The 27,579-nt window shown below is 37.9% G+C and overlaps 1 protein-coding gene across 3 annotated transcripts in view; it reads right to left on the bottom strand.

Annotated features, from left to right (window-relative positions):
* Nucleotides 1-468: 468 nt before the first annotated feature.
* gcgr (glucagon receptor) overlaps nucleotides 469-27,579 on the bottom strand; it is a 42,518-nt gene continuing 15,407 nt past the window's right edge. The window contains exons 2-14 of one of the 3 annotated variants that reach the window (XM_004916369.4): nucleotides 15,343-15,484; nucleotides 14,549-14,645; nucleotides 13,204-13,311; nucleotides 13,014-13,108; nucleotides 11,567-11,673; nucleotides 11,276-11,429; nucleotides 9,048-9,207; nucleotides 8,774-8,834; nucleotides 4,409-4,478; nucleotides 3,837-3,925; nucleotides 3,598-3,736; nucleotides 3,246-3,287; nucleotides 469-2,870 (exon numbers count right to left, since the gene is read on the bottom strand). In XM_004916369.4, coding sequence (XP_004916426.1) covers nucleotides 2,595-2,870; nucleotides 3,246-3,287; nucleotides 3,598-3,736; nucleotides 3,837-3,925; nucleotides 4,409-4,478; nucleotides 8,774-8,834; nucleotides 9,048-9,207; nucleotides 11,276-11,429; nucleotides 11,567-11,673; nucleotides 13,014-13,108; nucleotides 13,204-13,311; nucleotides 14,549-14,645; nucleotides 15,343-15,396 — 1,452 coding nt within the window. In that variant the 5' untranslated portion in view covers nucleotides 15,397-15,484 and the 3' untranslated portion in view covers nucleotides 469-2,594. Of the gene's footprint in view, nucleotides 2,871-3,245; nucleotides 3,288-3,597; nucleotides 3,737-3,836; nucleotides 3,926-4,408; nucleotides 4,479-8,773; nucleotides 8,835-9,047; nucleotides 9,208-11,275; nucleotides 11,430-11,566; nucleotides 11,674-13,013; nucleotides 13,109-13,203; nucleotides 13,312-14,548; nucleotides 14,646-15,342; nucleotides 15,485-27,579 lie in introns of those variants that run through there. The other 2 variants (XM_004916370.4, XM_018097811.2) reach the window with 2 other exon arrangements.

The following is a 27,579-nucleotide window of genomic DNA, read 5'->3' as shown; positions in this document are numbered from 1 at the left end:
AAACAGGTGTACTGCCAAACAGAGCCTCCTGTATGCTGCCAGTCCACACAGGAGCTACCAAATAGCCAATCACAGCCCTTATTTGGCACCATCATGAACATTTTTCATGCTTGCGTTACTCCCCAAATCTTTTTACATTTGAATGTGGCTCACGGGTAAAAAAGTTTGGGGATCCCTGCCTTAGAGTGATGATACATAGGGAGATTGATGATACTAGATTAGTCTTCTGCAGTAGAGCAGATTTACTCCAGGTGACTAATCTCCTGGAAATGCTTTCCCACTGGCAGATATGTAAAAACATACACTTGCCTTGGTCTTCTGAAGTAGCCCGAAGTTTTCTCTTGAGACAACTTTGGGCTACTTTGGAAAACCAGAGCAATGGATATGATTTCCCACTGGCAACATCCATTATTATTCCTCCCTGAAGGAGGAAACTTTGCATGACTTCGAAAAACAAAGCAACACATATTGATATTGATTTACTTTATTGCTGGTGGAAAGGCATTTCGTGGAGATTAGTTGCCCGTGGTAGCCCGTGGGCGCTTAATATCCCTGCGGGGCATTCATTCAGATAAGTAGAAAGGAGGTTCCATCTTAATACATACAAATATTTGTTACAGGCAGAGCCGTGTTGTGGAATTCTCTCCCTGAAGTGGTACTGGCAGATACATTAGACAGCTTTAAGAAGGGGTTGGATGGCTTTTTAGCAAGCTCGACTAGTCTGATCTGACATCTTGAAGTCAGGAAGGATTTTTTCCCTCTGAAGCTGAGGCTTAAGATGGGTTTTTGCCTTCTTTTGTATCAACTAGCAGTTCGATTGGGTTTATTTAGACAAAAATGTTTAACTCTATGGAAGTGATGCCTTTTTTCAACTTAAATTACTATGTATCTAGTCAATTAGAATACATTTCTTGGCTGTTAGTTTAAGCTATTAATACATATTTAGTGGTAATAATATATAACATTAGAAAATGTAGAAAATGTTAAAGTTTCCCATATTCTTTGTTTATTGCTGCTAGTGCTGTTTTTCTTTATCATTCGTGCTTAAAATGGAATGGAAACCACATTTCATGGAGGAAATGAGGTACAAACACTGGTGTTAAAACAAGCACAACTGCTATTTTGTGTTTATTGCAATTGTCGCAATCAGTTTATTATCTTACAAAATCTACTTTCATACAGGAACAGGGTAGGCTCGCAGGCATCTGTAGCAGTGGTACACATTGCCATGTAATTGCCATTAGAGGGGTCATTTATGTTTCCCCAGGGCAGAGTTGCAAGAGCGCACCCCTTAGTGCTTAGTTGGACAGCACTTCTGCCCAGGTGAATGCTGTTCTGTGCTATACATGCCTGATTATTTACCCAGCACAAGGAACACAGCTCAGTGTTAGGGGCAACAGGCCAGTTCTATCCTTAAGAACAGGGCCCTGTTGCTGCCTGTGTCCTCCACCAATTTTTTGCACTTTGCACACTGTCTTTAAAGTCATACATAAACCCTTTAGCGTGTTATAGAATGTCTTATTCTTAAAGCAGAAGGAAAGTCATTTTGGCATTTTGGTGCCAATAGATTTGCCACATTAGTGCCACCTAGAACACTATATTTATTCTGCAGAAACCATTAACATACCTGAGTAAACCGCTTTAGAAGCTTTCTCTGTTTGCTTAAGATTGCAGCTGCCATTTGAAGTAGCTTCCTTCCTGCAGTCTCTAGCCGTTATAGCTCCTAAGGGAGGGATTTCTTAGCATTCTAGTAGGAGGGGGAGCAGGAGAGGGGAGAGAACTGAGCCGACTCTGGCCCAGGAAATTAAGGAGTTTTCTGAGAGAGGAAGTCGTACACTGGAACATCATGTTCACAAAAAAGAAAAAAAAAATTCTGTGTTTCTTTTGATAGAAGACTCAGTGCAGCATTACTTTAAGTGCTTATGGCTGTATTTACGTAGACCTTTACGATAAAGCTTACTTAGTTTTTACCTTTCCTTCTCCTTTAAGAACTTTTTAGGTCTCTTTGGTCTCCATATTTTATTCCTTACACATTTTACAGCCTTTTCCATCCTGCAATTTAAAATGCGATCAGGTGGTTTGGGGGGGTCACTGACCCCGGGAGCCACTGTTAGGCTAAAATTCTATTTATCTTCCTTTGCTCAATTCTATTCATCTTCCACTCCGTGATTCAAACCACTCCACATCATTCAAAAATGTTATCCTGGATTAATATGCTACATTGAGTTTGTATTTCAGTATGTACTTTCTGTTCTAAGATCTACGAGGTCACATTTTCCTTTGTATAAATATGACTTCTGTACATTATTATTGGTTTTACATGTTATTTACAGTAAAGGAATAATACGTACAGCCATAATAACATTCAGATATACACAACCTGTTGAAAGCATGTCCTTTCAGAAAGCTAGGTTCTGTCATAGCGATGGTCACCTGTTTATCAGTGAGTTAATCAATTCTTTCATCTTTATGCATGGACAATGTCGTTGGATTTTGGTACTGGCTCTTCACCTTGTCCTTCTGAGTGCAAACAATTTTGTTCATTTACAGTTCACCAGTCACCTTTCATAATAATCTGTGTGTTTTGGAAAAGTTTAGAAAGTGTTTTCTCCACTGTCAGGATAGTTGAAGCTGAGTTGCCTCTCACTTAATGTAATGTTTTCTGTTGTACTGTTTTTGTCATCATAGTACATGCTGCCATTATGCCGGGGTTTGCCTGTGCCTTTGTGCCAGCAGCCAACTAGTTTATGGTTTTCATAGACAGTACTAGCTCCAACACGCGGTGTCTGGGTATATGTGTGTTTATATTCACCCTTGATGTCCTTCCCAAGTTTCCAACGTTTCCATTTCTTTAACAGCTCAGACTGGACCTGTGGTCACAAAGAAGGAATATATCTAAGTTCTTGAAAGCCAGACCACAAAAGGTCAGGATGGTCCTTCTGCTCATTCACAGTCCACCACACACGCTTGCTTCATATTCAGTTCAAATCACAAATATCCTAATTTTTCACTATGCTCATACATTCACTGTCTTTACTACTCAAAATATTTATTACAATCTGGCTAAAATTCTTGTTTACAGATGAAAAATATATACAATATTTGTATTAGACTGTATTATTACTGTAATAGTATTGCACATGTGCAGAGAGGAAGCCAGATTTGATGGAGGAAACCACATTTTGCGTGACAAAAGGTACTGATCCTGTGACACACAGCAACAGACTCCAGGAACAAGGACCTACCTCTTTGTTCACAAAACAGTACAGTACAGCAACAAGCATGCCCTGCAGAGGAAATATAAAAATCAACTTATTTTCTAAAACAAAGGAGTATGAAAAGTACCAAATCCAGCAAAAAGAGGAATTAACTAATACTAAACCAAATACAAATCCTAATTTGCACAATTAAAATTGATCAAATTCTTAAATACTTAAGCAATAGCCATCTGAATACAACAATTATTTAAGTCATAGGTTGGGCTAAACCCCAAAATCTGTACATCCTTACATAGCATAACGAAGGAATTTGAAGCTAGAATTATATCATAGGAAATAATTTTCCCAGGACAAGGTTCTATCTTATTGGTTTGCATACCTGAAAAGAACTAATGAAGAGGTCAAAGAAAAGCTTGACCAAGCGTAGGGTTCCATGGACAGTCTCTTCTGGGAGGAAAGCAAACGCCACCTCATGTATTCCCAACAGTGGAATAAGAGTCAGTGTGGATTTAGCCAACCTAAATAACAAAATATATATTCTTTGTTTAACCAGCACATCTATTACTCTTTAACAGGTATAGCAGACTTGTCTTTGACCTAATCTCTCAAGGCACTTACCTGAATTTATAATCTGTGTACCTCATCTGATGGGCCCGCATTTTGGACACCAGAATCTGGATAATCCGTACAAAGATTACAAAGTTGATCTAAATGTAAAAAAATATATGTATTCTGCAAAAGTTTACACCTAAACCTTTCCAGTATGGACAAGGTTAGCAATGTCCAACAGTTTCTGAAGCTATTAGTATTTCTGTGGAGAGGTATTTTAGGAGTGGTAGGTCAAAACAACTGGGGACAAAGGTTGGGCATGCCAGAACTGAAATAACATACATACACACACCTATCCAAAGCTGCAGGTTTCTAAGAACAATCAAAATAAATAACCCTGATAAATCTCCTCTGCTGCAGATGACTTTATCTCCTTTAAATGCTTTCCCACCAGCAAGAGGAATAGCAAACCTGTGAGCTACATGGGAGTGCTGGTACCTCAATTTTTTCTACATTAACAGTAATGCAAATAGCAGGTGGGAAAATATATGTGTCACTTTAGCGTCACAAAGCTAAAACAACCTCACACACAACATTGTGCATAAGAGGTGTCCTCTTTCCATAAAGGGTCAATTACTTACCACTATAGCAAGGAGTACAGAAGACCTAATGATCCACCAGAAGCCCATGTTGTTGTTTGTGGACCAGCACCTAAAGGCAGACAAATCCCCACAACATTAGTTGCCCAATCATTGTGCATACGGAATTCTGTCACTAGTGATTATAAATCTATGTGGAAATACAGAATAAACTTCTACAAAAAGCAACATCCCTTATATAAAACAATAAATCATAATAACTTTCAAAGTAAGTCAACTGGGGCAATGAAGTGAGAAATAATATCATTATTAGAGATGCACATGTGGAAAGAGATTGTTTGTTGATATCTGGCTTACCTTTACAGCTCCAGGAAATTGAATGATTTCAGTGACAGTAGGTAATGAGAATTATTATCTTAAACAGCTCCTATATACACAAAAGTCTTTCATGGAAGAGTATCACTTGACTTCATTTTAGTGCCTTTCTTAGCTAATGTTACTTAACTTTGCAACTAAATGTTCCCTCATATCTCCCAGTTAAGAGAACAGAAGCATAGCAACAAAATAGATAAGGCTGAAATATGACACACTTCCATCAAGTTGCCTAAGTGAAACCTGCCTAACTGCTAGTTGATCCCCAACTTTGTAGACAATAATTTGCCAACAAAAAAATGCTGCAGGGAGCAAAAATAACCTTAGATTTACAGTTAGGCTGGTGGGAAGCAGGCAATAGTAGGCAAGGCTTATGGAGAATGCCTCTGACTAAGTGACCAATACAACAGCTCCCACTTTTATGTTTGAATGCATATACACGAAGAAGGAAGGTTCTGTGCACCCACAATTTCCTGCTTAATCTAACATGTGCTCAAGAAATTAGTGCAACTGCTATCTGTGGAACTCGTGCCTTACGAAAAGCCTGGAGATTTGAGACTTCTGGAGAACACCCACATTTATATCCAATCCAATTCAAAGAATGAAAAACACTTAGCAGTGATTTATCAACACTTTTTTTCAGGAATTGAGTTTTTTGTGCTAAAAAACCTCAAATTCGAATTATGGTTCAAACACTTGAATGTCTGGTATGTATTAAGTGCAAAACCATCTAAAAGCTTGTGAGTTTCTATAGAAGTCAATTGGAGTCAAGTCAAAGTCAAACCATATTTTCAGTTTCAGGTATCGGAGTTTGTAAACTCTAAAATTCAAGCTATTCGAGTTTTTTTATTCAAACGAGTTTACCAAATTAATAAAAAAATCAAGCATTCGATATACAAGTTTATTCGATTTAGAAAAACAAACTGGAATTCACAAACTCGAAAACTGATAAATAAGCCCACAAATGTAAACAGGAGATAGTAAGACAAAGTTAGAGAGATGCTAGCCCTATGTGCTTGGAGATAGAACCGAGATTTAATGGGGTAAGCTGTTAAGAAGGGAAAAGTTTGCTCAAAAGAGAAAGGTGGGAATATAAGAGCAGTATGGAAAAAGCGGTTCAAACAATGAAATGGGGAAGTGAAGCAAAGGTTTTTAAAGGGAAGATTAAGTGAGTAGAAGGTAAAAAGAAAATGATGAAAGCATAAAAGGAAGGTGGTAGTTGTGGGTGAGTGGAGGAAATTTAAAGGGATAGAAGTAAAAGAACATGAAGTTTTAGTAAAGCACACCATTTAGTAGCCTGCTTACTGTTGTCTCCTTGAATGCTGATAATTAATGCAAAGATTGAATGGCATATTTCTTAACTGTCCTTTCTGATTTCATAATATGCACTTGACTTTCTGCCTGATTCTGTTGGACAAAGGGAATGAACTGCTTGATGTGGAAAGCAGAGACTACTTTTAGTAAGAAGCTTCTTAAAAGACAATTTTCTCTGGATAACTACCCATGTCTCTTATGTAGGGAGCAAAGGTAAAGGCAACTTTATTTGTATTTATACTTCAAGTCATATGTTCTTTATTTTTATTCAACACTTTATTCAAGTCTTAAAAGAACAGGGTTGAAAGCTGAGTTGTAGTACATTTGTAGAGGCTAATATGTGGTAAGTACAGGTATCGGACCCCTTATCCGGAAACCCATTATCCAGAGTTACGGAAAGGCCATCTCCCATAGACTCCATTTTAATTAAATAATTCACATTTTTAAAAATGATATCCTTTTTCTCTGTAATAATACCACTGTACCTTGTACTTGATCCCAACTAAGAAATAATTCATCCTTATTGGAGACAAAACAATCCTTTGAGTTTAATTACTGTTTAAATAATTTTTTTAGTAGACTTAAGGTAGGAGATCTGAATTACGGAATGACCCCTTATCTGGAATACCCAGGTCCCAAGCATTCTGGATAACAGATCCCATACCTGTATAGGTACAGTTGTACAATGGTTTCAAATTATTTCAAGTTTAGCAAGACATACATATAGATATTAATGTATAGTTTTTACTATATTTTTTCATATGGGATGGGATTTCAGTATTCAGTTGTCAGTAAAATACCCTGTTGTATTTGTATGGGTATCCCCTGTTTTTATAAGTAATTTCGCTATAGGGGAGTGCCAGCCATTTAGTGTTGGGGATTGTGTAGATAATGATTTGCTTGTTATATGTTTAAGGGCCAGGTAGCGTAATTCAGCTACTGCCGTTCTCATGTATGCTTTAGGGTAAAGGTCTTCGCTAATAGCCAGCAGGCACTCTTTAGGATCCAGTGGGACTGGCGATCCCATCACATCATGTATAAACTGGGTTACCTGCTTCCAGTAATCAATGAGTGGGGGCTGTTTTGAATGACATCTAGGGCAAATAGTATCTGTGTTTTGAGAGAAGTGTCGGAGAATCAGGAGGGTTAAATTGGCTCTATGAAGAATGTAAGTTTGGATTGTACATTTCCTTGCATGGGAAGCATATTTGGGACTCAAGGGCTTCTTCCCACTCTTCTTGGTCAATCTGCCAAATATTTTCTTGCAAGGGTACTTTACAGAAATCAGTGTGTGTTTGGTCTTCCACTTGGTCTTCTCTGTTACCATGTTCCACCATAAGTAATCTACCTTCAGTTTCCTATGCAAAGTATGTAAATTGCAGGAACTGCTAGCATGTTCTGTCCGCCTGTGTGCCAGATTCTGGCTATCTCCTCCATTGCTGTTTAGCAACAGGTGCCTTCCTATTGACTATGGTGGCATTGTCTAAGTACAATTGGTGGATCTAAGAAAGGGGGCAAGATAAGGGAGAGGACTGAGTAATGCCCTCCATTCACACATACTGATTTGAAGCTTCTTTTTAAATTTCCCCGTCAATAGATGGCCTGATAAAATGGCATCCATGCTAATGATTTGCCAAAGGGACAAGGCCCAGGAGCACCCATGCCCACCACTGTAACGATTCAGCCATCAAGCTAGTTGATTTCCTGCTTATTGTTATTGTGTGAGAGAGATCCTGGTGGTCATTATATTATTTGTTTACTGGAGGAAGTATGTTATGGCCTCCAATGCAGACATCAGCTGGACCCTTGTTGATCACTTTAAGATTTGTCCACTAGGCTAGTTGATCCTTGATTTCCTGCTTACCGGGATGCTCTGAGAGAGATCCTGGTGGTCCTTGTCCCTGTCCCAGGCTGTTATTAATGTTATCTGATGACAGTATGGTATCCAGTGTACACATCATGAGTCCCCAGAGGTTTCAGCAAGGATTCTGCTGTTAATTTGGCAGAACATGATTTGTCAGCAACTGTAGGCTGATGACTACCCCCCTCCCCTTCTTTCTCAGCACAGCTATGACTGGGGCTAAATGGCAAATGAGATACGCAATTAAAAATTAGAGATTAGATAAAGTGAACTAAAGAGAGATGTGTGGGTGAGAAAGGGAGAGCAATAAAGAAAAGAGAAAGTAAGGTTAAGATAATATAAGGGGACCATACAATACACTCCATAATGTCTTATACACAATAGGTCCTTCCAGCAGACACAAGAACATCCATTTAAATAGGAAGAAAGGAGGGCTCATCTTTAGGTATGAAACTGATTTTTACAGTTAAAGCTTTGAAGTTGAGGAATTCTCTCCTTAAAGGCGAAGACACATGGGGTGGTAAGTTGCCACAACTTATAAGTCTTTTAAAAAGTCGCAGTGACTAATTGGCGTGCCCCATGTGTCTTCGCCCTAAAGCTGATTTACTGGTATAGTTACTAAAATAAATTTAGTACAAGCACTGGTCTATTTTTTCACTTCCTCCAGATCAATTACTAGTTAGGCAGGCTTCGCTTAGACAAAAAGGATTTACTTGATGCATTTCTAACCTAAATTACTGTTACTTTTAATTTTAACCTAAATTACTGTAGATTACTTTCAAAAAGTAAAATTGGGGACATACATGGGGTAAGGGAAAGTAAAGGGGGGCATAAAAGAAGAAAACTGTGAATGCACTTACAGTGTGTTTTCATACGTATATCTCACAGCCACCCAAGGAATGATGAACAGAGCCGGGGCTCCTGAGAAGGAAAGCACAGTAATACATACCGCCCATTGTGCCTGTATAACCCATAACATTATTATATATATATATATATATATATATATATATGCACACACACATTTGACATCTGTATCTGCTCTGCTAGGAACCAGTGTATGTTTTCCCTCCCCCTCCCAACACAGACAGGAATATGTTTGTTTATTTTTGAGTAACAAAATGTTTAACTCACCCCATCCAATACACAGATAGAGTGCAAAATAACTTCGCTCTGAGAAGACAGCTAGAACCAGCAAGTTGTACAGATAAATCCCTTCCACCATCAGCCAGTAGTAATTAGCAATGATCCCATACTGCATGAGGACTGCGGCAACACGACACCCAACTAAAGCCTGGGGAAAGGGAGAAGAAAAATTATTAGGCAAAGAAAAAATAGGAATAAAGATATTGTTACTTGGGTATTTTTTAGAAGCAAGGAGCAAGGAAAAGAAAAAATCTGGGACAGACCACAAGGGGAGGCAGAGGAGAGGCAGCAGAGCCCTTTTAAAAAGAAATGGGATAAATAGAACTGGGCAGATAAGGAACTGGGTGGGTATTCGGCACAGCATAATGGTTCAGAAGGCCATACAGCAACAACAACATATGAACAGATATATTATTTTATTTGTACAACTTCCAAAACCGAAATGTATCCAATTCATTTGACACTACTGTGTGTTTTACAACTCCTATTATTAGTGGTGTAACCAGAAGTTAGTAGCCTACACACATCCCAGCTTCTAGTATTAAAGGAAAAGTAACACTAAAATGTTTTAAGTAAAAAAGCTATTCTACCCTGCACCAATAACTGCCCTATCCTGCAAACCACTTAGTATTTTGAATACTTTAATAGAAAATACCTGCTAAAACTTGGCTTCCTGTCAATTGAAATACGGCGATACAGCGAAGGAAGGAGCAGGCATCAACTATGCAATGATCGACTGATCAAGCCTAGCCTTCACATAGTGGATGCTGCTGTATTTTCTATTAAAGTATTCTAAATACTAAGTGGTTTGCAGGATAGGGCAGTTATTGGTGCAGGGTAGAATAGCTTTTTTATTGTTACTTTTCCTTTAATAACATTTCACAACGTACTGTAAAACTTACTTTGGCTGCCTTACTAAATTTTACAGATACATGACCCACAAAGTGACCGTGGTTCTCTGATTTTATCCTTAAAATCAAAATAAAATCTGATTATGCAAGCACAAGTAATATGATCACTGTGGCCTATAACAACCAAAAAAGCAACTGTTATGTAAGATAAAGACTATAAGACAAGACGATAATGCTTTCGTTATGGGCCACAATACTGACATCCCTGGCCTTGTTCCTAGTGATGTTGTGTTGGAATTGGCCTTGGCAGCTGGTCTATAAACTGACAGTTGATGACTTACTGTAACTATGTAAAATGTGCTAGGCATAAAAAATGCCAGCAAAACACTATAAGGCTGATTTACATATGTATTGCAGCGTGTAAAGTATAATTTTTGGATGCAAATTGTTATGGTTTTTTTCCCCACGAGAATTCCAAAGTTATTGCAGCCAAACACTAACTTGTGTGTAGGTACAACATACAAAAGGGACGCTGAAACCAATACCTTCTTAAGGCAAGTTAAAATTCCATGGTTCCCTTGCACCTGTGTACCATGTACTTTGCACCTTATTCAGCAAACTGTAATAATCCAGTGTTCTCATGCAATTCGCAAGTATAGAGTTTATGCATGCATAGAATAACACAGAATTTTTGGCTTTGCACATGTGTTCGTAATGAGCCCTCTAATATATATACTAATAGTGATTATTACTGTATATTTACAGTGTATATAGCGTATATAACATAAATTGTCAGATTTTAAAACCAGAAATTGCAGTTATGAAACCACAGATGCTTTATTAATATATTAACTTTTGACAGTGAAGTTTTGCTATGATTTAAAATTTTCTATTGATTGCATGGGGGGTTTACTTGAAAGCTCCTAAATCAGCCCCTAGTATCAGATAATATCTAAGGGTAATGTCCCACAGAGAGGTAAGTCATCCGTGATAGATCTCTGCTATCGCAGGTAACAGATCTCTCCGAAATACCTGTCCACTGGCAACAAAGGGAATCACTAGAAGAAAGCCCTATGCATTGCTTGGGTGATTCCAGCAGTGCCAGATACAGCTGTAATATTGCTGAAAGAAAGCCTAAGAAGTATACACAAATTTGATAAAAGTCATTCAGTATTTCACTATGGTCAAAAACAGAAATATGTAAGTGTGCTTAAATTATGAACCATATTGTATACAAGTTCCTTTTGTGTCTATTCCAAATGTCAACCCAGTACTCCCAGTACTCAATACTTTACCATAAAATATATCTTCCTTTCACTAACCCTCTTTATGGTCTAACATTTCATAATTCCAGTATTTTCTCACCTCACTGCTAAGCCACAGATGCGTGTCTTCAAATTTTTCATTTTCATTGTAACGAGTCTTGAGCATCGTGTCAAGCACCAGTACTGACACTGCTCTTAGTATGAAAGAGGCAAATAGGTTGATGTGAATGTAATTCCTCATGCAGTGCAGTTTACTGGGAAGAGAATACAGGATTATGGTAAAGCGGGGGCATAAAGCAGTATAAAAGACAATAGAACTTCCAGGCTGAAGAAGATATCAGGCTCTGAATAATAGAAGGCATGATACAGGGGTATCACTGCAATCACTCACCTAAACCCCACAAGAATAGCAAAAGCCAGAATAAGGGTCCCCAGAGACACAGAGTATCCCACTGTGTACATGATTTTAAAGTTGTCATATATCTTGAAATATTTATCCTGCACAAAATAGATACAAAATGTGACATGTGTATTCCAACAGAAAAATCATAATGCTCCATCTTTCTTTGTTATATTGAGATTAAAATCACAGAACATTTATTTTCTCTTCTTTACCCGCTTTTTTATTTATGATAAATGTCACAATTGTATATTGTAGTTGGAATGTGTTTTTTTGCCAAAGCTTGGAATTTGGTGCCTGGAAAACTGGACCCAGATTCTGTTTTTCAAAGTTGTTAAGGATTTTGCAAGTTATAATGATAGTTCAATAGCTGCAGTAATATTGGGTGGTGTACCTTCAAGGATGGGGAGGGGGTATGGGAAGTATAATAAGAATTAGACCAAAGTATGTTCCAAATTCTGGTTTTACTCTCCGAAATGCCTTAAAGGAGAAGGAAAGCCAATTTGGCATTTTACATCTAATAGATTTGCCACATTAGTGCCACCTAGAATGCTATATTTATTCTGCAGAAAGCTTTATGATACCTGAGTAAAGAGCTCTAGAAGCTCTCTGTTTGTTTAGGCTGGTAGCTCAGATTACACATTCCTAAGGGTGGGGGAAGTGAGTTCTTATGCATTCTTATGGGAGGGGGAGCAGGAGAAAGGAGGGAGAGAGGGACAGAACTGAGCAGACTCAAGCCCCAAACCTGAAGGAGCCCTAAAAGAGAGAGAATCTGATACCAAAGAACATGTTCCCCAAAAAAGAAGACAAGAAATCCTGTGTTTCTTTTGATAGAGGACTCCTATGAGTGCTTCTTGTCTTCTTTTTTGTATCATACTTCCTCTCTAAGAAAAATCATTCATGGGGCCAGAGTTTGCACAGCTCTCTCTCTTTTCCCCTCCTCCTCCTCCCTCCCATAAGAATTCATAAAACTCACTCCCCCCTCCCTTAGGAATATGTGATCTGAGTTACCAGCAGCTAAAGCTGTAGCAGGAAGCTACAAAGACCAAGCTAAACTGGCAGCTGCAATCTTAAACAAACTAAGGGAACTTCTAGGGCTCCTTACTCAGATATGGTAAAACTTTCTGCAGAATAAATATAGTGTTCTAGGTGGCACTAATGTGGTGAATCTATTGGCAGTAAAATGCCACAATTACTTTCCTTCTCCTTTAATACTTATCATCTCTACACCGAAGCACGCAAAAACCATTAAAGAAAGGTAGAGCAGTAGCAATACCATTAAGCTTCTCTGTATGCATTTTTGAATTGGGTGCCACTGTAAAAAACAAAACTAGTGCCTAACAGGTATTGATGTCACCTTTCCTACTGTAACAAATTATAAATATAACCTACAACTTTACAGTTGTCTTTTAAATCATAGCATACAAACAAATCCTACCTCAATCTGTTTATCGTCGTTTTCACATTCCTGAGCATCACGCTCTGCCCACTGACCATCTGGCTCACAGTGCTTGTAAACAAGGCCATGCTGCACTGAAAAGGGTTGGGATATTCATTATCTCTCTGGTTTCTCTTTATTACAGGAATACAATGCACAACCATTTTCAAATTCTTAATGATTTCCTTACCTTTGAGGTGCCATGGGAGGAACCATGGACATGGTACACTGACAGTTGTGTTTGGCAATGCATCTGGCCAGCAGCAGTACCGATCGAATGTACGGTTACACACAAGTCCTATGGGAAAATGTTATTCTGAAAATATTTGACTGGTAAGCGCTATATTGTTTTTTTTATATCTCAAGAAGTCCATGAGCTGGTTTGGGGAAGGTGTATGCACAGCACAGTAAGACTAGTTAGAACTGCTATACTGAAGTATTCTGGGCAATATTCCAATTGTCATTTGGACATTTTTCCCATTGTCATTCTATATTCCCAATGCTCTAAAATACCAGATACAGGTATAGTATATTTTCCTGAATTCAAACACCTTTAAAAGGGATCATGGAAGTTTAAAATAACATTATGGCGTTATGTGATAAAAGGCACAAAGTTTGCCCAGGAGCAGTATCCCATAGCAACCAATCAGCAGGTAGATTTTACTGGTCACCTGTTTAAAAGCAAACATCTTATTGGTTGATATGGGTTACTGCTACCAGGCAAACCTTTTTTGTTTTTTTTTGAGTTTTAACTTTTTTATTGAGAATGACATGTTACATAACAGTGTTATTAACGGTACATACAGTTGAATATAATTACATCAATAAACTGTATTAAGTGTAATTCTTGTATATCATTCTTTGAGGGGGGGGGGAAGATGGGGGAGGGAGGGGGGGTGCAAATCAGGGTGTTGCTTTCTCCGAGTCCCGACTTGCTGGGAAGTAGGAAATAAAAAGTCAAGAAATAGAAACAAAAATGGAGAAATTGTATTGTAACTAATCAAACCAAAACCAAACAAAACTGGTTGGGATGCCTCTGTTAACTTCTCTCCAGGATCTGGGTTCTACCTGAAAGGTTTCTTTTTTGTTTCAGTTCTGCCTTGGGACTTTCGGTAAAATTTTCCCATCAATTTCCCTCTCACCTTTCAGGCAAACCTTTTTAATTGGTCTTCACTTTTTTAATTGTAGAATTATGTGCTGTCCAATTCTGCCACGTTTTGCTTTCAAATGAGGGTCATTGACCCCAGCAACCAAAACAGTATTGGTAAGGATACAGTTTTGGTTATTTGTATTAAAAGTATTGTTTTAGTACTATTTTTTGTATTACTTATTTAAATCATTGCCTGAATTTCAAAACTAGAGAGCTTCTGAATAAAAGGGTTTAAAACCAACAAAAATTAGGCAAGCAGACCAACTGCAAATTGTTGCAAATTTTATGTACTGTATTCATATTCATTTTTACAGAGTATGTGCTGTTAGTGAAAGCAGATACTCATAGCTCGCTGCTGCATGCAAAGTGCAAAGGGAGTTATCACCTGCTGCGGGTGGCTCTTGGGACATGTTGTGGCGGCACTCTGTCTCATACTTCCTCCAGTTTTCATATGCTTCGTCCATAATTTGTGCCGAGGGAGCCTGGAAGAACACATATAGTACACAATCCTTACTTAAACAGCACAGTTTTGCTTGTAGTAGTCTGCAGTTTACGCTGTGACTTTGTACTATAGTTCATATGTTTTACAACTTCCCCAACCTTCAGGGGTTAGTAAATGTGTAAGAGTACAGCGCTGCAGAATATGCATCTGGCCAGCAGCAGTACCGATCGAATGTACGGTTACACACAAGTCCTATGGGAAAATGTTATTCTGAAAATATTTGACTGGTAAGCGCTATATTGTTTTTTTATATCTCAAGAAGTCCATGAGCTGGTTTGGGGAAGGTGTATGCACAGCACAGTAGGGCTAGTTAGAACTACTATACTGAGAAGTATTCTGGGCAATATTCCAATTGTCATTTGGACATTTTTCCCATTGTCATTCTATATTCCCAATGCTCTAAAATACCAGATACAGGTATAGTATATTTTCCTGAATTCAAACACCTTTAAAAGGGATCATGGAAGTTTAAAATAACATTATGGCGTTATGTTTAGCTTGTAGTAGTCTGCAGTTTACGCTGTGACTTTGTACTATAGTTCATATGTTTTACAACTTCCCCAACCTTCAGGGGTTAGTAAATGTGTAAGAGTACAGCGCTGCAGAATATGTTGGCGATTTATAAATAAATGTTAATAATAATGTGAGAGCGAGAGTTATATTGTTCTTATCAATACCTGACAGAGCATTAGCAGCACCAGAAGGGCACTTAGAATAAGCTTCCAGGTCATCCCGATGCACTTTAATCCTCATCTGGAGTTAAAAGTAGCTCCCACAATATGGAGCTCACAGGACAAGCATATGTATTTCAAGGTGATACTATAAAAAAAATATACTCATGAGTTAAGGGGACAGACAACAACATTCTAAGTAACTCAAATACTAAGACAATAACAGACAACCTTTCCCAGGTATTAAAGCCAGGGTTTAAAGCATATTTTGTATCTTTGCCATGCCAAGGATTCTAGGCTGCAATAAACCTTTAGAGTTCTGTGACACCTTAAGAGTTCCATGATTTGTATAAAAACTAAATAGTCATGGAATTCCTAGGTAATTTATAAGCAATCTATCTATCTAAAGTATTGCGTGACTTCTGTCTGATTAAAACGGTTGAGGTCATGGAAGGAGAGGAGAAGCTGTTTGCCTTCAGCACAATGCTGATCTGAGAAGACAAATTATAATAGTGGATTAGATTAAGAAAGAGAATCTATAAGTTATATCCCACTGATAGGTCCTGAATCAATATATGAACAAATAACATATTTCAGTGAAATAAACAAACCATTTATTGGCTCAAAATTAAACAAACAATTCAAAAATAAGCAGTAAACATACTATACCAAACAATGGATAGGTGCATCCCAGTGCCTCATGTCATTTCCTTTATATACCCCAACATATCATTCGTACAGTGTAGTAACCCTGTACACTGTACGAATGATATGTTGGGGGTATATAAAGGAAATGACATGGGCATGCCACACTGATGACATGGGCATGCCACTCTGATGAAGCAATCAATGGTGCAAAATGCGTTAGGAGAGTGGGTACCATGAGGCACTGGGATGCACCTATCCATTGTTTGGTATAGTATGTTTACTGCTTATTTTTGAATTGTTTGTTTAATTTTGAGCCAATAAATGGTTTGTTTATTTCACTGAAATATGTTATTTGTTCATCTGAGAAGACAAAGATGTCATGAGGTCACCCAGTGAGGAAAAAAAGACCGCTGAGACCCCGTATTTAGTTCCTGTTAGGAACGGTTACACTGAAGATGCACATAGAAAGGTAGGGGAAGGCCAATAATGAAGCAGAACCACTGATACCGAGCATTCAGAAGTTATTGGAAAGGAGTAAATGGTCAATGGTCAAAAGAGTATGTGTCTTAAACCATTTCCTGTGTGCTTTCGGAGGTCTGCTTTGGGTCATGGGGTTCAACACTTGATTTCATTATGCCATTCGCAGAGCAGCAAGTCAACCCCAAACAGCAGTAAACCTCTCCATGTTTAATTGCATGGATAGTACTCTCTCAAGGTACCTCTCTTGAAGGCTTTATTTTTTCCCTTGGACACTGCAATAGATTGTTATACCCTCTGCATATTCATTTTTTATATATACAGCACCATATTTTTATATAACAAATATACTTCTTTTTATATACAAATACTCCTAATTCAACAGATTTAAAGGAAACCATGATGGTCCCTGCTGCCAAGACAGCCCATTTCCCTACCCCCCAAGGGTAACAGCTTCCTGCAACTCCTTTTTCACCTTTTTCCATTGTGAACTAATGGCTTCCGGGACTTGATGCCCCTGTGCCGGGATTACAATGGAACTTCAAGTCCCACTGCATTACACCATGAGCTCAAGGGGCATTGGGAAAAGGTTCTTACAAGTATCATGGTTTCCTTTCAATTTGTGGAATCAGGTGTGTCTGTGTAAAAAAAAAGTAAAAAAACAACAAGAATTTATATTTATATTTGAAAGTTCAGATGACTTTTCTACATAAGCTCAACTGATTGAGCAAAAAGCATGGCATTTTTAACAGCTGAACAGCTGCTGGTTTACCACCCCTAGGCTAAAACTGTTGAACACATTACGCTTCTTGCTTATTTATTCAGAGGCTACAAAACACACATTTGAATTTAAACCCAAATAAATCTAAGAGAAGCGTAGCAAGGTCCTCAAAAAAGTTCCCCTTGACTAGTATCGTCATCATACCATGTTGGTCGTCCCTTGTAAAACCACAGAGCCCAACCTGTTGCTATCTCAAAGCTGGAAGGTCACAAACTCCCTTGGTGGATGAACATTAGTTAATACTATGGCTTCATATTCACTATTCAAACTTAATAAATTGAGCCAATTGGCATGGGACAAATAAACAATTCTGTACCATCTGATCCACCCTATTTAAGGATTTAGAGATGAATAAATAATGCTTAAGGCAAACTAAGCAACTGAGTAATTTCAAGAATATTTTTAGTCCAGAATATTACAAAGATAAACAAGATCTTATCTACCCACAACACACACATAACACGCAACTAAACTTGCTGAATGCAAACTTTTTTTTCCATTCTCATGATTTATGATATGAATCTTATTGTACAGAGTTTACATAAAGTCTAACAATATCATGTTTAGTGACCTTGAAAAAATGCTAAATATTGTTTCACAATTAATACATGTACAAGGAGGTTTCCTTTAGGTAAACCAAAATGACTAATAAGTATCAGAGGAGAAACGGCAGTGCGAGAGAACTCATCACAGGGAGCTCACAGGCTGCTTTTAGCATATACAGCATTCAAAGAAAAGCCAAGCGCTACCAGGCACCAGGCTACAGGAAGGTTACAAAGAGTCCAACAACACATGTGACACATATAACCGCAAAGGGGCTTCTACAACAAAATAAAATGTGTTTTGCTTGCAGTGGCCAGTGTCAGCAAAGAAAACTTCTATGCACTATATATTTTAGCGTTTCTAGAAAACTGCATTTTTCATATACAATAAAACACTATCAATTTATCATGCTGAAATCTCTTCAGTCTTTGGACCCAGGAGCATGTAAGAAATATAGCAATGTAAACTTGACTATTGTTTAGGTAGAACATACAGATTCTTAAAGGAGAAGGAAAGGTAAAAACTAAGTAAGCTTTATCAAGATGGTCTATGTAAATACAGCCATAAGCACTCACAGAAACGCTGCACACAGGATTTCTTGTCTCCTTTTTTGTAAACATGTTTTAAGGGTGTCTGTCTCTCAGAAAAACCCTTCATTCCCGGGGCCAGAGTCTGCGCAGTTCTCTCCCCCCTCCCATAAGAATTCATAAAACTCACTCCCCCCTCCCTTAGGAATGTGTAATCTGATCTATAAGGGCTATAGCTGCAACAGAAAGCTATGAAGACGAAGCTAAAATGGCAGCTGCTGTCTTAAACAAACGGAGGGAGCTTCTAGGGCTCTTTACTCAGGTATGGTAATGCTTTCTGCAGAATAAATATAGCGTTCTAGGTGGCACTAATGTGGCAAATCTATTGGCAGTAAAATGCCAAAATGATTTTCCTTCTCCTTTATGGCATATTAAATAATTTACCATGTTTTTGGCCTTGCAATCTAAAGTATGCTTATTTTTGATGTAGTGCTTTGAATTCCTATTTTTGGTACGGCAGTTCTCCATAGGTGATGTTTGCTAATTACACTACACAAGTGGAATAGAAAGGCATTAATTTAAGTGGTTTTATTGGCTTTTAGAAATCTTGTTGCATTTCGCATTGTTCTTTGTTACTTGATAATTCCAAAAATATATGATTTGGGGGGGGGGTCAATGTATATTCTTTTTTTACCCCAAAACAAAATGCAGTAAATGTGTTGTTTCAGTAGCTGATGTGACCTGTATTTGCATGCACTAACTTCATTTTGGGGTCTCTATGTGCCAGATACTTTGGTAATGTTATGCACAATGGCCACAAAACTGTTTGTAGACCCCTGGCATTCAGTCTGGCAAAATGTCTTCAAGAAAAACACAGTCCAGTTGATTTGACTTATCACTACTCCTTTTCGGCCCCCTAAATGCCAGATACTTTGGTGATCCTATGCACACAGTTAGGCATTCGTATTTAGGATGTTTTTTCTTGGTATCTAAAGATATGAAAATATATGGAAGATATGAAAGTTTGTTGATTTTTCAGAAATTTCATACATTTTTATAAAAAGTTTTCAAGAAAAAACCCAGAAACAATCGTATACTATCAAAAACACTTTCGTAAATCTTGAAAAAAAAATGACAAAACAAAAAGTAATCTGACCTTTTCTCAAAAAACTCTTAGGTTGCTTCATAAATATTTCATTTTTCGTGGTTTAGAGTAATTAGTAAAATACATGATGATTATTAACACTAAAATTTTTGATTCAGGGAAATAAAATACAAATATTAATAAATGGGCCCCTAAGTCTCCTAAAAAAAACTCTTAGAAAATTAAATAAACCCAATAGGATTAAATCTTAGCTGGGATCAGGTACAATGTACTATTGTGGGGAGAAGCCGGGACGTGTAGGGTTAGGGTTGGGAGCGGGTGGGTTTGGGTTGGGAGCGGGTGGGTTTGTGTTGGGAGCGGGTGGGTTTGGGTTGAGAGCGGGTGGGTTGGGAGCGGGTGGGTTAGGGTTGGGAGCGGGTGGGTTAGGGTCGGGTACAGGTTGAGTATTTCTCGACCCGCACATCACTACTGTATATCTATACCTACAATGCGATACAGAAGTTGAATTACAGACAAACTGAGGCACTTGAAGGATGTCAAAGCTATGAAAAAATAAAAAAAACACCTCAGTGTTCATTGTAATTTAAAGGGGTGATTCACTTTTATGTTAACTGTGTAATATGTCATAGAATGTTTTATTCCTAGCAACTTTGCAATTGGTCTTAAATATTGATTTTTTTTAAATATTTTTTTTTAATTATCAGCCTCCCACCGATTATTAAAAATTATTGCTCTGTAATATTACAATTTTATTATTACTGTTACCTTTTATTACTTTCTATTCAGTCCATCTCCAATTCATATTCCAGTCTCAATTAAACCACTGCTTGGTTGCTAAGGTACACAAGACCCTAGCAACTAGACAGCTGCTGAAATTCCAAACTGGAGAAAGAAATAACCAAAAAAAAAACAAAAAACAAAAAATATCAGTATATATGTCAATATCAGTGTCTACATATACTAAAGGTTAATGTAAAGGTGAGCAACTCCTTTAAATGTAGCCTATAAGAAATGACCCTACAGTGTATAAGCACAAACTGTAAAAACAATGCCTGTCATTAAGTCAAGGTAGTCAAAATTGACTGGCATTGAAAAGGATAAAGTAGATACTTCATGACAACAACCTTTGCTGCAGTTATGTAGATAAATACAAATAAACACAGATAAGCACATATATATATAATTATGTACAAATATGGAAATGAGAGAGTGAAAATACTGTAAACAGAGATACAGAGTTAAATCTGGCCATACACATTAAATTGACTGGTATGGAAAGGGCGCCAAAATAGCAGATCCATGCCCAATTTGGTTAGCTCTATTCAGGGCCAAATTGTGCTGGTCTAAACAAGTGGCTCCCAGGCCAACAACTGGATCATAATGGGCACCTATGATGCACCAATGCAGTCCTCATATGATGGGATTTTCACACATCTCCAATATATATTTACCAGATATGGCCAAGGAAGCAGAAGGAGGCCCATAGGAGGCCTGCCAGAGAGGCAGAAGGCCCATAGATGAGATGAAGGGGCTGAATTGGCAGCATAAATCTACCTGCGCCCAGCTTATGGCAGAATCAGTTGAAAAAATATGTACTCTAGTACTTGTGGTATTCTATAACAACTGATCAATTCAGGGATACTGTACAAGTGGCCATTCATATGCTTGGCATTGTTGTTCCAACAATTCCAACTGCAGAAAGGAAGCACATTTACGTCTAGCTTAAAGAATACATCTACTAATCATTTATGAAGCAAGAATAAGCCAGAGAATCTACATTGTGCTGTTTGCCCTCTTTAGCATACATACTACTTTGTATAACATTCATACAACAGCAGCATGTAAGCATACAAATACATATGTATAACTTATACATTATGTATATGTAATTTATGTATAACTAATTTAGAAAAGTACACACAGGGAAGACAACATTAAAATAAAGTATAAATATTCAGGGATTAACGGGGGCATTTATCAACATTCAGATTTTTGTGGTTTTATAGTTATTTGAAACTTCAACTAAACTAATTTCTACGAATCTCAGTCATTTATCAAAAAACCCAAATCATGAAAAAAATGAGTGTTAGTAAATGCCCCCAAATGTCATGTAAGCGAAGACACTGTAGGAAAGCAGTCCCTGCCCCACAGAGCTTACAATCTATGTGGGATTCCCCCCTCCCCTTTATTTAGATGTGCTGACCCCCTAATTTACAGAGATTATACATCATTCATATCAATTCCTGCATAGTTTACAATCAACACTGTGGTAAATTTTATCAGCAGCCAATTATCTGAAGGAAACCCATGCTAAGCAGGGGGGGGGGGGGCATACAAGCTCATTCCAGAGATAATGTTTGCCCTAAGTTTTCTCTAAAGACAAGGTTTCTTTTGCTGCAATTTCTACATTTATGTCTGCATAATGTAGCAGGGGCTGCTACAGACTAACAGCCTAAGGAGTGTATATGTAACAGACCTGTTGTATTATAATCAGCTTTGGATGGTGTGATGGGAGATCAAGTGGTCAGTGTATGTGCCCGAAATCACACAAAAAACCTTAGATAATGAACAAAACACCCATTCATTAAGCCAATTAAATATTTTCTGATTTTAATACTTAATCTGGTTACAGAAGCTTTTGCTGTGCTCATTAAACACAGACATGCATAATCTTTCTTCTAAGCAGTGCTCCTTAGGGATGGATTCCCAAACTCTGATTGCCTCATGAGTAAGCCTCAGCACAATTTTCTCTCAATGGGAACATAAAATGACTTTTAAAGAAATATTATTATACCAAAAATACAATATACCTACTGCCTGATCTCCAGTAAAGGCAACAAATCTAAAAAGTGTGCATGTGAGCAGAAGAAATGTCACTAATTGCTAACAAATTTTCTGTACAAAACAGACCTCTGACCTTACTGAACTGGGGCTTCTAAAACAATGATAAAATGCCAGGACACCTGTAGGGCTAACATTCCATCCCTCAATTAAAAACATCCTGTTCTTTTCTCATCCAATAATCTTTCAGACCTTGCTGAAACCCTCTGTTCCTAACCTTTACAAAAGGAGCGAGGAACCCACTAGCCACAAACCATGCATAGGAACAATTTCACAGTTGATATGTAACACAGGATGAGATATGGGTCAAGAATGCGGTCTTTCCAGAGGCTCTGCTTTATAGTATTTTGGGTTTCTGAGAACACAATCATTGAAAGTGCCGTTTAGTGCAATATTCTTTTTCTGTTATCTAAACAGATTCTTCTATGGAATTTAGGACTGTACCAACTTTTCAAAGAAAGAAAAAACATAATTGCTGAGTTGTAACCAACATAAAGTACAGAGCAGGTTATAGGAAATGTAACCCCCCCATAGGGTATTAGTGTAAAGAATGAAGAGTTTATAAGATCCTTAACCTGAATAAACCCTACACTGCATTGGAAGCATCTGTAAAGCAAACATTGGGAAAATGGTTACTGCTCTGAAGTGCATCAAATCTTATTAGTGTTGAAATGTAGGTGATTGTCTTTCATGTTATGAACCTGGGGTCAAATTATCTATCATTTATAAAACTAGTTATTATAAGTGAGTCCTCTGTTTTTATTATTGGAATATTGGAAAATATTGGAAATTGGGTCTGGCCCAAGTCTGACACTCTTGGGACACCTCAGCTTAGTCATCACTGGCTAACTCAGATATGTAACAGAGGATAAGGGGATTACAACCTGGTGTCCGCCCCCCCCCCCCCCCGGGTGAGATTTATATAGAATGCATATTTTCTCCTCTAGATACAATACACCTAAAAGCCAAACGTAAAGGCCAGTTAGGGTGAGATTTGGATAGAATGCCCTTTTCCTCTTCTGATTAGGATGACATTTGTGGACTAATGTACGAATCCGAATCACGAAATCTGATCATGTTTGATGATCGCAAATTTCCAAAAATTTCGTATCCCAACGATCGTAAATGGCGCAAAACCCTTTCTGACTTTGACACTTCAATGCATGATGTGGGAAGCTTTCCAAAGCACTATGCCACTCCAACCTGGCCAAAAGAAAGTCACGATACTGAAGCTTGAATGAATTCCGAAACTTTCGTACTCGTTGCAACAAATACGATTTTGTCACACAAATTGTTGTGCAAAGTACGGAAAAGTTGCGCAAATTAACGAAAATATTGTAGAAAATATGCACAATTCTAAAACTTAGAAAACATATGAATTTTTCGTATTCGGACTCAATCGTACATTGATGAATGTGCCCCTAATTGTATGCATCAATGTTGTCCTATATATGTTACCTTGTTAGATAAGGATGAACACTGAAGTGGTGCTTAACCTGAAAAACTGTTTAACACTGCTTTAAAGGACAAGGGTTTAAAGAAAACTGAGACTGAAACGTGTGTGTTTTTAAATTGAATCAACTCTAGCAATTTTATTAGTCTTTAGATGTGTTTTTTTATTATCTGCCTTTCAATTTTGCCTTATTACCAAGCGAAGTGTAAAATCCAATCTTGTTGTGAGTGCCAGTAGGCCCGGCAACCACTGAGCAGACTGATTTGGGCTCTAGATCACTAATGGGCAGCATTCCTGATTACTCAAAAGTGTCATACCATTGATCTATTCCCAGCAAGCAAACGTGCCTCACAGATCAAAGAGCAAGTCATGAATGCAGACTCTACATTGCCAGGACTATGGTCCTTTTATGCAGGTGCTTTATTTTCTACATTCTACAGCACATAAACTCCCATTTTGAAATTGGAATACTAATATATACTCAGGGATCCGTTTTGAAAAATGCTGAGAACATCGAGAAAAGATAGAAAGCCTACACTGAATCTATGTATAAAGATTTTCATTCACTAAGGTCATCGTATACAGTATCTAAATATGTTACAACTGGACGTAGAGTTTATTTTAAAGGATCCATTCTGCCATTTAACATCTTTACCCTGGCAGTTTCACAGTTGTTCACACCTCCAGTCATGTAATTCAAAAAATGTTAACACCTGCATTAATTAGTGTAATTGGGTCATATTTTACAACTAAATGAGTTTCAGCTAAAAAGCTTCCTGCAGAAAGTTCAGTGGAACCATTGGGATTGGATTATGGTTTTAAAATGCCATGGAATTCCCTACCACCTATTTGAATTGAATATGCTGATTGGATTAGTGGTGGATTAATGGTTTCAAGATTACTTCACTAGTACAGTTGCATTATACTACTAGAAACTATAATACACTTAATCATGCTGTAAATTACAGTCTGTATTGTAAAGCCATTGGGCTACAGTACAAGGTACATAGATTTGCCTGTGATACCTCTCATTGACATCGATGAACCTGTGACTTTGGAATGGTTTACCGCCTGAAAGAGTGGTGCCAGACAGCCAACAAAAGCAGCTGTACTGGCAGATACATGACAATGGTGGAACTTAATGGAAGAGTAAAAGAGGCCATTCATGTCAAAGTGGAGAAACCATCCCTAAACAGAGGCGGGGGACTTCGACACCATCTGTCTGCTACATACAATGCTGTTCTAACATCTGTACCCCGGCAGTTTCAGAACTCTTCACACATCCATTCATGCAACTCTAACAAGTAACACCTGTTTGAAGAGTTGCATGATACTTGGGTAATCCTTTCAAAGTAACTCCACAGCATTCACACCTCTGTGAGTTTCAGATGTCACCTTTCTGAAGAGTTACAAAGTGCCATTGTGATTGGATTAGTGGAAGAGTATATATGCTGAGGACTTCCCATACCAGTCAGTTGAACTGAAGAAGCTGCTCGGATGAGTAGTGAAACGTCTTCAATGATTACCAAACAAGTCCAGTTGCTTTAAATTTATTTATACTAGATATACCATGACCTGGATGAATGAAAATCTTCATAGACAAGTGAGAAATACCATATACCTGTACTGTGTACAACCCTTAGGCTGATGCCTCACATAATGTATGGCGTTTATTTTCGCCATACGCTCCTACCTTTGCCTGCACCCGAATGAATGAAATACCCTCAGGTGCAGGCACATGTAGGCTTTGCATTCTCTCGTGTTCTTGTGCGGATATCAGCTATATGTGCCTGCACCTGAGCGTATTTCATTCATTCCGGTGCAGGAAAAGTAGGGGCATATCGTGCATATGGCGCATATTTTCAGCAAGTGTTTTCCCACTTGCCAAAAATATACGCCATATGCCTAGTGTGGCGTCAGCCTTACATGTATTAAGAAAATAACGCAGAAGAAGAAAATCTGGCTGTACAATTTACAGAAGGGGTGTCGGTTTTGCCCAAATAGCAAAGCAAATAAAAAGGATTAGTGGAAGAGTATATATGCTGAGGACTTCCCATACCAGTCAGTTGAACTGAAGAAGCTGCTCGGATGAGTAGTGAAACGTCTTCAATGATTACCAAACAAGTCCAGTTGCTTTAAATTTATTTATACTAGATATACCATGACCTGGATGAATGAAAATATTCATAGACAAGTGAGAAATACCATATACCTGTACTGTGTACAACCCTTAGGCTGATGCCTCACATAACGTATGGCGTTTATTTTCGCCATACGCTCCTACCTTTGCCTGCACCCGAATGAATGAAATACCCTCAGGTGCAGGCACATGTAGGCTTTGCATTCTCTCGTGTTCTTGTGCGGATATCAGCTATATGTGCCTGCACCTGAGCGTATTTCATTCATTCCGGTGCAGGAAAAGTAGGGGCATATCGTGCATATGGCGCATATTTTCAGCAAGTGTTTTCCCACTTGCCAAAAATATACGCCATATGCCTAGTGTGGCGTCAGCCTTACATGTATTAAGAAAATAACGCAGAAGAAGAAAATCTGGCTGTACAATTTACAGAAGGGGTGTCGGTTTTGCCCAAATAGCAAAGCAAATAAAAAGGCATAAAACATGGCAGATGGACCAAACCATGTCAAATACGTCAAATGGACCAAACCATGTCAAGTACGAATAATATTGCAGATTTTGGTAGATGACCATAGCAGGAAATATCAGAGACAGAGGGAAAAAATGGGAAAATGGCTCATGGGCTTGGCTGCCTTGAAAAGTTTTATGTATTGTACAAAACAAAGTTTCGTATAATAATTGGTGCATGAATGGTTAGTAGAGTGGACGAACAATCTCTCCTATGACTGATGGTCCCGGGAAAGATCGTTATTGTAGTATCTAGTAGAATGAAATCCAAAACAATTGGAATTTTCTGAGTTTTTTCCTTGAAAACATTTTACCACTCATCCAAGTGGCTTCTTCAGTTTAAATGACTGGGAGGGAATTCCCCGGCATTTAAGCCCTTGATGGCAGTACAGTCACAGGCATCCGATCATAATGGTTACATTGAACTTATTAAGTTAGGTGTTCAAGTTTAAAGAACCCGGAGAGTACACATGTTCTCAGTGAAGCAGTGTAAGTTTATTGAGACATCACAGCACTACATGTTTCGGCTAACAGCCTTCCTCAGGTGCATACATGAGTGATAATAGCAAACAGAATAAATACCCTACACCCCACCAACAAGTTTCACCAGCTCCACCAGTGTGGCCAGGTGTATAGGTTATCATGGAAAGAAAGTGTACTGCCATCTAGTGGCCTACCCTTAGGTAGTTAGGTGTTGGCTGAAACTGACAGGTGCAAAACTTTAAAAGATGATAAAAAATGAAAACTAATTGCAAAGTTGTTAGGAATAGGATATTCTATAACATATTAAACCTTAACCCAAAGGTGAACAACCCCTTTAAAGTGGCAGTGTATTTCTTTCTTGATTTCAACATGAGCAAGATGCAATCTACCTAGTCTTTTTATATAAAAGAAAATCTACACTTTAATAGCTGCTTCTTTTTAATTAGCAGTAACTGGCTGAGAAAGAGCAGCTAATGATTACGGTGATCCTAACATCAGTGTTAGGAAAGTATTTTTTGTTCCAGAGTCTTGAAAACAAGAACTTTAGCTAAAGTATGGGGCTCTATTGTTTGGGACATCCTTCCATCTTTTAAAATCCCCCCCAAAATATTAGATAATTGCTGTTATTATGCTATCATTCTGATTATGATACCAATCCTATTTTTATTATTAAAAAAAATGGTAGGGTTATTAATAATAATAATAATAATAATGGTGTCACTGATAAAGTAATAATTTGCT

The sequence above is a fragment of the Xenopus tropicalis genome, chromosome 10 (assembly GCF_000004195.4).
Source record: "Xenopus tropicalis strain Nigerian chromosome 10, UCB_Xtro_10.0, whole genome shotgun sequence".
Taxonomy (NCBI): Eukaryota; Metazoa; Chordata; class Amphibia; order Anura; family Pipidae; genus Xenopus; species Xenopus tropicalis.
Note: the sequence above shows the minus strand (reverse complement) of the source record. Positions and strands in the feature narration are given on the sequence as shown.